The 11,972-nt window shown below is 35.9% G+C and overlaps 1 protein-coding gene across 2 annotated transcripts; it reads right to left on the bottom strand.

Annotated features, from left to right (window-relative positions):
* Positions 1-685: 685 nt before the first annotated feature.
* On the bottom strand, positions 686-11,103 carry LOC129264732 (uncharacterized). 2 transcript variants are annotated; one of them, XM_064102254.1, is made up of 3 exons: positions 10,927-11,103; positions 6,367-6,790; positions 686-4,967 (listed from the first exon to the last, which is right to left on the bottom strand). In XM_064102254.1, exons 2-3 carry the CDS (start codon positions 6,740-6,742, stop codon positions 3,841-3,843), a joined length of 1,503 nt encoding a protein of 500 aa, XP_063958324.1. In that variant the 5' UTR covers positions 6,743-6,790; positions 10,927-11,103; the 3' UTR covers positions 686-3,840. The 2 variants fall into 2 exon arrangements, with proteins under 2 accessions (XP_063958324.1, XP_063958325.1); XM_064102255.1 differs by lacking the exon at positions 10,927-11,103 and adding an exon at positions 8,934-9,002.
* Between the last annotated feature and the right edge of the window lie 869 nt (positions 11,104-11,972).

Below are 11,972 nucleotides of genomic sequence, written 5' to 3'. Positions count from 1 at the left end.
TGACATGGAGAGGCAAGAAAGCAGAGGTTAGAAAATAGATTATCTTTCAGAAATAATGGGTGTAGTCCTTAAAATGAATGTAAACCAGGGGTTCGTTTCATGAAGGACTTACAACTGTAGTAGCTTTGCCATTATGGCAACTACCATGGTAACAGGGCTCATCAGCCAATCAGAATCAAGGTTACCATGGTAGTTGCCATAATGGCAAAAATACAAGTTGTAATTCCTTTATGAAACAAGACCCAGTAGTGGAGAGCTTGGGTAGGAGGCTGGTCGAGATGGAGAGTCAGTGAGTGGAGTTGTAGAGCAGAAGCGGGAGGGAAGACTCAACGTTTCGGGCAGGTTGACTGTCCATCTTCAAACGAGTTTGCATTTTGGAGCCAAAGCTTTGCATTGCTGGCAACCAAGATCAGATGCAGTGCGCAGCACGTCCACGTTCTAGTCATGATAAAATGTCATAAAACCTTGAAAAGGTACTAGTACAAAGCTACAGGCCAAAAGGTGGTCGAGACTTGACACAATGAATTGTGTTATTTCCCCCCCCTTTTTTAGAGGGGGGGGGGGGGGGGGGGAAGACCCCTCCCCCCAAAAAAAAATGGTGCTGTCCATGCCATAATCATAATGAATGTCTTACAAATCCCTTATATTATTGTTAAAGGAAAAAGAAGTAAGAACTTCAACAAGGTATCATATAAAATGTGTTTATTTTAGTTTTAGGAATTTACAGCACTTTGTAATCAATTGTATTTATTTACACAAAAAAAGGTTGTAGCCTGATGTCATAGAGTTGACGAAATGTCTTCTTACAAAGCGATAGCAATCATGTATCTCACCCGATTAATTCGACCTTGGTTGACCTTTAACCTACATTAACCTTCAGGTCCCTGTATTTGTATCATATTTCGGTTAAAAATGACATATTGTTAGAAATCAATATCTAAAAGTAATTTCTTACAGTAGCTTGCTTTTTTTTCTAGTAAATAACAAGGTCGAAGACCAAAAGTTAAGTAAAATTAAGACCCTGCAGTGTCCTCATCAATATTTATAAGAAACAAATGAGAGGTGAAATAGGGTCAACAGTATCTTTCCTTTTTGCCATGGGAAGATTCCTTGCTCTGGGAATTCTCATAACCAATGGAGTACATTAAAATAGATGAGTGTTCTGTTTACCCAAGAGAAAGTATGAATCACAGTAATTTTCATGGGGGGGGGGGGGATAGCCTAGGTCAAAAGTAATAATTATAAATTGCACTCAATTTAAGAAATACACTGAAATTCGTTGTATCAGATGATCTGTCTATTTTATCTTCATTAACAAGGCAGATAATGAGACCTTTTTTTAATCAGTTTCATGTCAAGCTCATTTTCTGCCACCAAAAATGGATGTGAGCTACAATACAGTGAAACTGGTAGCTTCCACTGTAATTTAAAAAAATGTATATTAAATTATTATTTAGAACATCTCTGATTATTTCATCACAACAAGCATTAACAATATTTCACCTGTGCATTACCTTAAGGTTTGTTCTCTTAAAAGACATATTGAAAATATAGTTTAACAACACAATATTTCACCCAATCCAATGAAAGTACCGGTATGACTTGAAAAATAATTCCATACCAGATTTAACTGTTGTTTAATTAAATGGCAACTGCCTAGTAAGCTTCAATATTCTGTTCTCCATTTCATAATTCTAGTCATCTCATTTTATCTTGTACATAAAACAAAGAAAGCAATAGATTCAGTGGACTGAATCTATCATTCTCTGGTTTTAACAAGTAATAGTGAGTAAAAGAATTGTGACTGGTAGTGTACATGATTAAAACAGAACATACACAACAGGCTTGTCATTGACATCATTGTTTAACTCACAGCTTTGCAAAGGTTACATGTATGGTATAGAAAAAGCAGTGATTTGAATCCCTGGTAATAAGAGTATAAAAATAACAATTGTACTGGTTTCACATTTCACATTTGTCATGAAAAAGCCTTGTATTTCAAGGCATTTAAGATTTGTATGACATGGCATACACTTAACCCAATGGCCTGAATTTTGTACTCGGCTTACTCAAACCACAAACCATGGTCTAAATCTGCGGTTAACAAGATGGGTAGCAATAGTGGCATTAATCTGTAACAGCAGATGTTTCATAATATGAGCACATTTGGCAATCAGGCTGTCAAAGCTGTCTTGAGCTGCTAACTGCAATGGTTTATCTTCATATTAAGGCATGACAAAAGGGTCAACATGGAAAACAAGTAACATGCTGTCAGTTTGATATTGATAATGTGGCATGGTGTTATTAATAGCCATTTTTGTCTTATGTAGCTTACAAAGTAGGTTACGACAAGAGTTGTCTAGTAGTAGCCAACAAAGGATAAGTGAAACAAGAATTTAAATACAGGCCAATCTAATCAATAAAAAAAAGATAAACTCAAAAGCCAATAAAAGATAAATAGCACCAGAAGTCACTGACAAAATAGTATTTAAAAAAATGTTTAAAAGCATCTCGATACCTTTTTTGTCTACTATAATACAGTTTTATATACATTTCTACATGAATACAACATGTAATATCTTCTTGCATTCTGCAAATGAGCCAGTGTACATTTAATAGGTGCCTAGTACATAAATCTCATCTTCTATTTCCCATACATAATTCATAAATCTGTTTGCATGATAACCAGGATATGAATTTGCTCACTGAATATATCTCAATTAAATGCTTTTCTTAAATTCTGACTGTGAGAAGCGATATCAGTAATATGTCTGAGATCAATTTAGAACTGGCTGCAAAGAAAGGTGTCATATTCCAGTCAGGGTAAAGCCTCTGCTTTCAAACTGAAAAGGTATGGGATTCAAATCCTGCCACGGAACCAATGCCTTGTAGCAATACATTTGAACTTTGAAGTTATTCATTCTTGACCTGCTGCATAGGGTAGGTGCATGGGAACATGTAAATCTGCCTGACAATATAAAATTCTTTGATATGGACAGGCTATGCTAAGTGAAAATCAGAGTAATACTTATGTGAGAACCAGGAATGTCTTAGCTGATACTAAGAACTCATTATTCTCTTCAAGTTTTTAAAATAGGAGAGAAAGAGAACTTCATTTATTTTGCTGTCTTAAAATATAAAGATAATGACCAGTCAGTGACTGACATATGTAAACAATAGTTGTTACCATATTTCTAAATTTTGGTCCATCTAGGAATATGACAGAAACGCCAACATAAAACCATCCAAACTACTCAATCCTTTTTTATAATTCACTTGCAAGATGTACTTATGGCATCAAAGAAAACTGAGCCATGATAAATGCCTATGAAGCACCCATTAAGTCACTGGACTAGGATAGTCCTAGAAACAATCAATGGAGAACAAAAGCAATGGGAGGAATTCTTATAATTTGAATGTAGTAATAGATTATGCAAGGCAAGTAATCAAACACTTATTGAAAGCAATATATTTTATAACAGCCTACAAGAATGAAGAATGTTGTACCTATGTCCTTTCCAAGTGTAGTCATACTACGTATAGTACATATAGTATATATCCTAATAATAAAGAAGATTATGATTCTTAAAATATCAAAGTGAATGCATTTTTTTACAGGTAAAATGTACATATACATCTAGGATAAGAACAAGTGATTTCAAAATCTAGTGATTTCACTGATGCAACATTCCTGCATAATACTTGTATAATAAATTTACATTTTGCCATGTAATGATAAAGCTCATACATTACACAAGGCTGGTTACAATTGAGTACAACATACACTATGTCAAAACACTTGGCAATGTGGTTTATCTTGTGTTACTTTAAAATTGTGTTTTACTTTGCTAATTGAGTGTTCAGATTGACTGTGGGCACTGATTGTTGTGTGACAGCCGAGTTTACTGTTGAAACCATAGCTGTAGAGGCAATGCCAGTGACAGGAGGCAGTATGGAATTTAACTCTGAAGCAGGTGCTGTAACTTTGTTGATTGCCAGGGAGTTGATACCAACCTGGGTTGCCTGTTGGTGAGCTTCAGTCTTAATGCCACACTCAAGTTTTTGGATTTTTTGAGAGACCATCTCCATTGCACCAGGTGTCATATAACCCTTGCTGAGTAGATGCATAAGAGGCCTTACTTCGGATTTAGATTTTATCCCATTCAACATGTCTGTGTTTACCTCGCTGGGTCCAATACGAGGCATCTCCGGGTGAGAACGTACCCGGTCATACGCTGCCCGGGACGTTATGTGAAAGAGAAGCTCACAGGATCGCTGCTCGATTTTCTCGAGTTGTTTCTCCATGCGCTTCCGTCTCTTGCGGTTGTTTTCCTTCCTCCTCCTCCATAGACGCCTACGATCAGCCAATTCTGCAGCCTCTGTTGTGAAGCTTGTTTGAAGGTGGGAGAAGGTCTGGTTGACACTTGCCAGGGTGGATAAAACCTCATTGTACATCTGATCAGTCCTGTCAAACAGCTGTTCTATGTAGGCTAGCTCATTCTGCCACACTACAACGCTGTTATCACTGGATGTCAGCAAGGTGCCCTTTTTGTGTAGCAGTTGCTGCCGTACACTGGCAATGCGGGTTGCCATGTTCTCAAGCTCTTTGGATGTGGCCTCGCATCGCTTCACATCTTCACTTTTACATTTGATTGGGACACTGCGGTAGCGTGCAACGTTCTGCGCAACTCCACTATTTGGATTAATGAGCAAGTTGTGAACTCTGGTCTCCAGGTTTCCTATGTAGCTGTGGGTATCCCATCTCCACTTCTGCTGCTCTAACAGGTAGCCATGAAATTCCTTCTTGGAAGAAAATTTGTTGAAGTCACTGTTATAAAGTTGCATGGCTACATCGTTGTAAAAAAGCTGGCGTTCACTTTGTGGATTCTGGTGTAAAAACTCATTGGGACACTTCTTTATCTGTGCCATTCTTTGGGAATTAGTATTATTAAGTTGGGTTGTGTTACCTACAGGAGAGAGGAAAAGAAAGAGGGGTTGTCAGTAGAAGAATATTGAATTGAAAAGTTTACAATATTGTTCAACATAAAATAAATCAGAGTATTAACCACTCACAAAATAAAACAAAAGCTTAAATTTCAAAATCCTTTTAAAACAAGCCATTCTTTGATGCATGGAATATTCTCAATGGGAGTTTTTGTCATACTTCTGTTCAATAAAAATCACATCCTGCAATGAACTTCTTGCAGCATATGAATAATCACTATTTTCTTAGAGCTTTTTTTTAAGGTTTATTTACTAGGGCTGCTTGATATTATTTATTTGGGTATTTGATCTCCAGGTGTAATGCTAGGATTAAAAACAAGAACGTTAACCTATTTAGCTCAGGCATATTGGTGAATGGAATGTGACACATTAATGACCCTTTCCTTTGCATGCTGCCCTTTTCTGATGGACATTAGCATTTCTGAGAGTTAATTTTCCTAAACATATTCAAATAACCATTAAAAAAACAATAACATGAGAGACGATTTACCACAATCAAGCATCCAATATCACCTACCAATTGAAGCTTCCATGTTAATAATTCAATTATTTTCATAATACGTAAAATGATAATCAAGACATTTTGCATAAAACTGATTATTTTTCAATGTTTATCATAAGAATAACAGGCCTTATCAGAATTGTGAAAAGTATTTTACATTCCGTACTGTATGTATTCAATTCATGCACCGTACCCCTGTATTAAAGAACTTTCTAGCAAATCAAAGGGTATATTCAATATCGATTTTCATATTCAACATGATTCATGATTTCATGTTGCTATTTACATGAAAATCAACATGAACACACCTCAATTTCAAATATATTGATGATACTTCAGTATAAATTCAAAATTGGAATCCTTGCACTAAACGTGCTGATGTGTACTGAATCACTTTGGTCCCTTGAATGAGTGAACATGGAAGTTCAACAACTTCCATTGACTCTAATAAAGATGTACATTTGCTCCAGGGTTACCAATAATTCACACATGTTACCAGATGTTCTAAACTCTCTAGTTCATCCAAAGTTCTTAACTGAATTTAATCAAATCTTCAGCTGAACCTTTGACCTAAGCAACATTCATGTGTCTTCAATGTTACACTTAATGGGTATACCAACATCACAGAATCAGACTTGTCTCCCATTTCAAGGTCTGGTTATCAATAAACCCTTTGCCATTTTTATTTACAATTTTGCAATGGTTGTTCTATGTAATCATCTTTCACTGACTGTATATCAATTTAGAAACTAAGAATTGATTTTTTTTTTACAATTAAAGAATGAATAAAAACCCTGGGGCTCCAATGCCACCCTTAAACCACCAGAAAAATCAGCATTTTTTTTCAACTATAAACTTACCTTGCTGATTGTGATGGGAAACACTCGGCATGGACGCACTCGGCATGGACACACTCGGCATAGACACACTAGGCATGGTAACACTGGGCATGGACGCATTGGGCATGGAGACGTTGGGCATGGAGACGTTGGGCATGGAGACGTTGGGCACGGAGACACTGGGCAGTGATACGTTGGGCATGGTGGGTAGGCTAGGCACGTTAAGTGGAGGGTAGGGCAAGCCGGTCGATATGATGTTTGGTTTGACCTCCTGCGTGGGAGGTTTGTTAGTGATCATGGGCTTGATGTCTGTCACTAGCCCTGTCTGGGGCAGGTTGATGGCAGGGTGTACCTGGTTGAGCAGGCAGTGGGAGAGGGGCTGGGGCAGCGTGGACATACCTCACTCCTCACACACCTTATTCTGGTGGATCCTTGTCAAGTTACTCTGCAGTAATTAAAAGATACAAACAAATGACATTTTACACATTTTTATGCAAGGCACTAAAACTGATATTAAGACAGTCTATTAACTTCTCTGAGGGCTGAGATTTAAAATAGAAATAACTACGGGGTGTTACATAAATCAGATTATATGTAACACCCAGCTGCTGTCCCTTCTTCTTGCTATCTCATTCTTAATTACTTTGAATGATTTTCAAAGTTGAAATCCAATTTTTGAAGATTAAAATTATGTTAACATATAATGCAAAGTTTATTTCTTGTCAAAAATTTAATAGGTTAGCATCAGTTCAGTCTGTGTAAAAACACCAGTTAAAATGCAGTCATTTATGAATTGCAAGAAGTAATGTTTTTTGTACATAACCTAAAAGCTTCAAGAAACACTGCAATTGAGAGCTTAAAGCCCTGAAATTTGAAGCAAGTTTCTGAATTTAAAAATAAACTGCAAGGAACCCCAGTGAGATAGGAGCAGTTCCAGAACAGGTAAATAGGAAGAACAGGAACTTGTCCAGGCTGTACAATACCAAATAATTATTTCCGAATTCACACTGACCCAGAGCAGATACTTTCGGCAAGACTTCAGGGTAAAATCTTAGTTACGAACGGTCTGATTAGCAGGCGAGGACTGTTTATTGGGTTGAGAAAATTCCTGTAATTTTCTTTCACACAGCAAAAATACCCAACACCTTGGAAAAATCCAATTGAATGTTCTCGTAATTTTGGCAAGTACTCACTAAGTAGCAGGTATTTTCTTTCAAGAATATCACAAATATTTTGCCTTCCATTGGCAAAAAAATACCTGGTGTTTTCTGATCAACGCAGATTAGGGTGAATTCCCTGATCAGAGAGTACCTGGTGGGTGTTTCATAAAGCTGTTTGTAAAGTTACGAATGATTTTACGTACAACTGGAACCTGTTCTTAGGTCATAACTCAATTACATAGGGATATCTAAACACAAGAAAGGATCACCAGTCATGCGGAAAGTCATTTGAATCTTACGAACAGCTTTATAAAACACCCACCTGGTATTCTCTAGCTTCTAGGCGATCTGAATATACATGTACCTTAAGACTCTTAAAACTATCCACAAAAGGATACAATACAAAACAGAGAAGGAAGGCAATGCGGTGAGTGGCAATGATTGGAACAATGACATTAGGAAGTATTAAACGGATTAACATATTTTCAGTTGATCTTCTGCAGATTGATCATACAATGGCCCACCTTAAAACATGTGTTCATGCACATTCTGAATGCTATTATTTTTGACAATCATCATGTAGATATTCAATTCAATTTAATACTTGATAATCTGGATAGCAAAATACAAATATTTTTTTAAACCACATATTTCATGAGTATTGCATACATGTGTAAAATATTGCTTCTAATCATAAATCACTAATCATGCCTTAAATTTTGACATTTTTACATCAACATCACTTTCTGTAGTGCACATTTCTTCATTAAAGCATATGTATAATAACAGCAAAAAAATTAAAAGGGCACAACAGAGGCCACCAATGAGAGGGACGTTGAGGCTAATCAAAAGAGCATCCACTGTCAAGGCCTTCAATAGCTTTGGATTAATTTTAAGGACCTGCTCTCGTCATCAACATTTTGTTTTGCTATTTTTACGTAAGTTCTTTCCGTGTAGTACAGTTATTAGGGGGATAGACCTCGTCAGACCAATGGCTTTCTGTCTTTCCCTCACATCAGCTGTACAGCGGTGATTATTGTTCCTTACTAGCTGTTTAGGATTATTTATCCTATATATTCTGGTTCTCTGTTCCGGTTTAAGCATTTTAATTGTATTCTTGTGTATTTTCAAAGAGATGTAAAATGAAGGACACTGAAACTGACACTATGATTGTCATCATCGAATAAATTCTTCTTTACCGACATGTATACTGAATACATAATAATAATAATATTTAATAATATAAAAAGCGATTTAAAAAAAAAACTTAATTCAATCTGTAGAAGTTCCAATGTTTAACATTTGAGATGTACATGTACTTGTACATGCAACCTACATGTACCCCGTGGCCTCAACTACCATGTCATTTTCACCTATTAATCCTATTTTCATTATATAAATATTTTTACAACTTTAGAGGCAAAATACCTTATGTTCTTTAGTATCTACTCTTGAAGTGATGTTGCACCTACATGTACACTGTGGTGCACATGTACTGGTATCTGCAATGGATGCAAATCAGATGTAAATTTCACATGGATCAGTTTTAATTTAAAAGGGTAACAGCAAACGAATTTATATTTCCTTTTTCAAACAAACAGACTTATTGACTTGCAAATTTAGAAATTATTACAAGTATTTTGATTGATTTTGTTTTTATAACTTTCAATATGCTGTAATTTTCATAAAATACTCCAAAATATGATGTGAATTGTACAGTAGTACTACATGTACAATACAGATCTGAACAATTTTCACTGATAAAGGAGAACTATTGTGCTTGTAAATCTTTTCAATAACCCTCTTTCCAACATTCTATTCAATCTTGTCAAAATGAGAAGTCTCTGACTTTTCTACGTAAAATATTGAATAAAAAAAAAAAACCTTTGGAATTCTACATTATCCCAGACATAATGCATGCAGCACCTACATTAATTATGGATACCGGTAGCTGTGAACAGACTTACTTGTACTACAAGACTAAAATGAAATCACAGCGGTGATTTTGTCCAGAGGATATACAGAGGCTTCTATTTTCAGCATTGCGTGGGGGGCTTGATAGGGGGTAGGGTCAAATTCTGCTCCCAGACTCTGGCAAAAATGGCAGGGGTGCTATGTGTGAGGATTAAATTTCAAATGAATTCAAGCATACTGCTGTTTGAGTAGGAACATATCGGTTTTAATGAATTGCATTTGGGGAAAATGTTGCAGCACTTTGCACACATGCTATTTCCTGAGTGAGGTGCACGATTTAACAAGGGATGGATCTATAAATAGTGCAACTCGGTTCATGTAACGATTCAAAACTAGGAACATAGACATGAATGTCAAACTGTACATTGATACCTAAATAGCAGCAAGTACTGGCAATAAGTTTTAAACATCAAACTAAAAATTTTAATACCTGTAGGTAGATTTTTACATGCATATTTCAGATTGGGGTGTCCCTGTAAAACCTACCTTTGTTCATAATCACATTAGGAAAATTGAAATGATTGGAATTTACTACCTAATATCACTTTCAAGTTCACATCACATAGGCCTACATGTAGGCCTATTCATTATAAAAACAAACTTAAATTCAAATTTTCTATTAGAAGTACAATCATATTTTACAATATAAAAAAAGGGGAAAAATAATATAATCAAAATCTCAAGCATAGTGGTGCATCCCAGAAAACAAAATAAAGCAAACTTTAAATTTTAATGGAACACAATCACAGCAATAATTGATAAATTCCTATTACATGTGTAAGTTTATGTCTTTCTCTTTCATTACATCCAATTTATAGGCCTTGTGCATGTACATGTACTTGTATGTGAGTTAAGATAATTTAAAGGTTATCAAAAAGTAATGAGGCCTGTAGTATCTGAATGAACATCTAATCGTAAATAATTTTTTGCCCAATTCCATTATATCCAAGGAAATGAATAACAATTATATCAGGGGAAAATTACATGGGGCTAAAGGGGTTTTTGCCCCAGATATGCTCAAAAGAGCCTTGGAAAATAAAAAAAAGAAGGAAAATCCCATTCACTGCAAGTCTGCAATGTTAAAGCTCATCCAATGTTATTAATAGGCAGTAGGTTGCGAAAAGTAGCCCCCCCAAAATAAAGTATTTTTAACCTGAAATTACTGATCTGTATTTCTATGACCATGGTGTTATGAAACACAGAGTACATGTATTCATGGACTGCCAACCATACCAACATGATGCTAACAATCATTCATACATTTACCCTAAAATAGCCTGGGGTAGAATCCACTAGATACATGTAGGACGAAGTGTGGATTTGGAGTTGAAAGTTGGTTGACAATAAATTACACAAGTCATTTAATCATATGTAGCTATCACAGCAATGTCTAATGTACCACCAATGGCAAAAGTCCTTAGGAAAAACCATATACAAAAATACTCACAAAAAGCTTAATACTGCATCATCCACAAAGCAAAGTTATGTTCCAAACTGAATTTATCTTCCTTTTTTCCCACAGCGTCCAAACTGTAAGCTACAAACAATGCAGACTTGCTTGCTGCTTGTTCTTGGCTGACTACAGACTTTGAATAAAGAGCTGTCTACTCAATCTGCTGCATATAAAATCCTGGTAGGGGTCTTTTTGTTGCCAGAGCCCAATCCCCCGGCAAGCAAAGGGCGAGTCACTGCATACTCATGAGGGCAAGAGGGCATTCTGTGGGGGGTAAGCTGGGGGGCCTTGAGTTTCTATTAGTTCCAAACAGGGAGGGGTCAAAGAGCAGCGTTGCTGAGGCAGCTTTAAAAAGGCAGTATGAAAGATTCAATCCATGTTTTCCCTTGGTGGGGAAGCATTCATAAACATCTATGAAAATATTTGATGCATGTTGCGTGGGAAGGAAGCAGATATATATTTCATTATTTTTAGCTGGTCTTTATAAAGTAAATGCAGTTTAAAGAAAAGATGCAAAATGCAGATCTATGAAACATGTACATATAATTTTTTTCTTAAGTGCAAAGTAGACTTATTAATCAGATTGACTATGTTCTCTCGATAATGATAAATTAATTTTAATGAAATTTGTATAACACTGGAAAAATAATGAAAGAGGATCTAGCATTTTAAAGGGGAAGTTCACCCTGATAAAAAGTTTATTGTAAAAAAAAAAGCAGAAAATGCTTTTTTCTTTCTGTAGCGGGTGTAAAATGATTTGTCTGTTGATATACTGTTAAGGTACAAAAAAAAAAAAATTTAATTGATTCTTTTTTTACGACAGAATATATGGGAAAGCTGCTCACAGGCAAATTTCATCAGATTTTCCCCTTTAGTTCAGAAATATTTGGGGAAAGTTTTTAGACTGGGAGCCCATGTTCTCCTCCTTATGTAAGGAGGGCTTTCACGTATGAAAACTGATGCAAAGTAATTAAAAAACATACAGCTAAATTTTGAACCCCCCCCCAAAAAAAAAGTATGGTAGGGTCCTAAAGCTACGC

The sequence above is a fragment of the Lytechinus pictus genome, chromosome 7, assembly GCF_037042905.1.
Source record: "Lytechinus pictus isolate F3 Inbred chromosome 7, Lp3.0, whole genome shotgun sequence".
NCBI classification, from domain to species: domain Eukaryota; kingdom Metazoa; phylum Echinodermata; class Echinoidea; order Temnopleuroida; family Toxopneustidae; genus Lytechinus; species Lytechinus pictus.
Note: the sequence above shows the minus strand (reverse complement) of the source record. Positions and strands in the feature narration are given on the sequence as shown.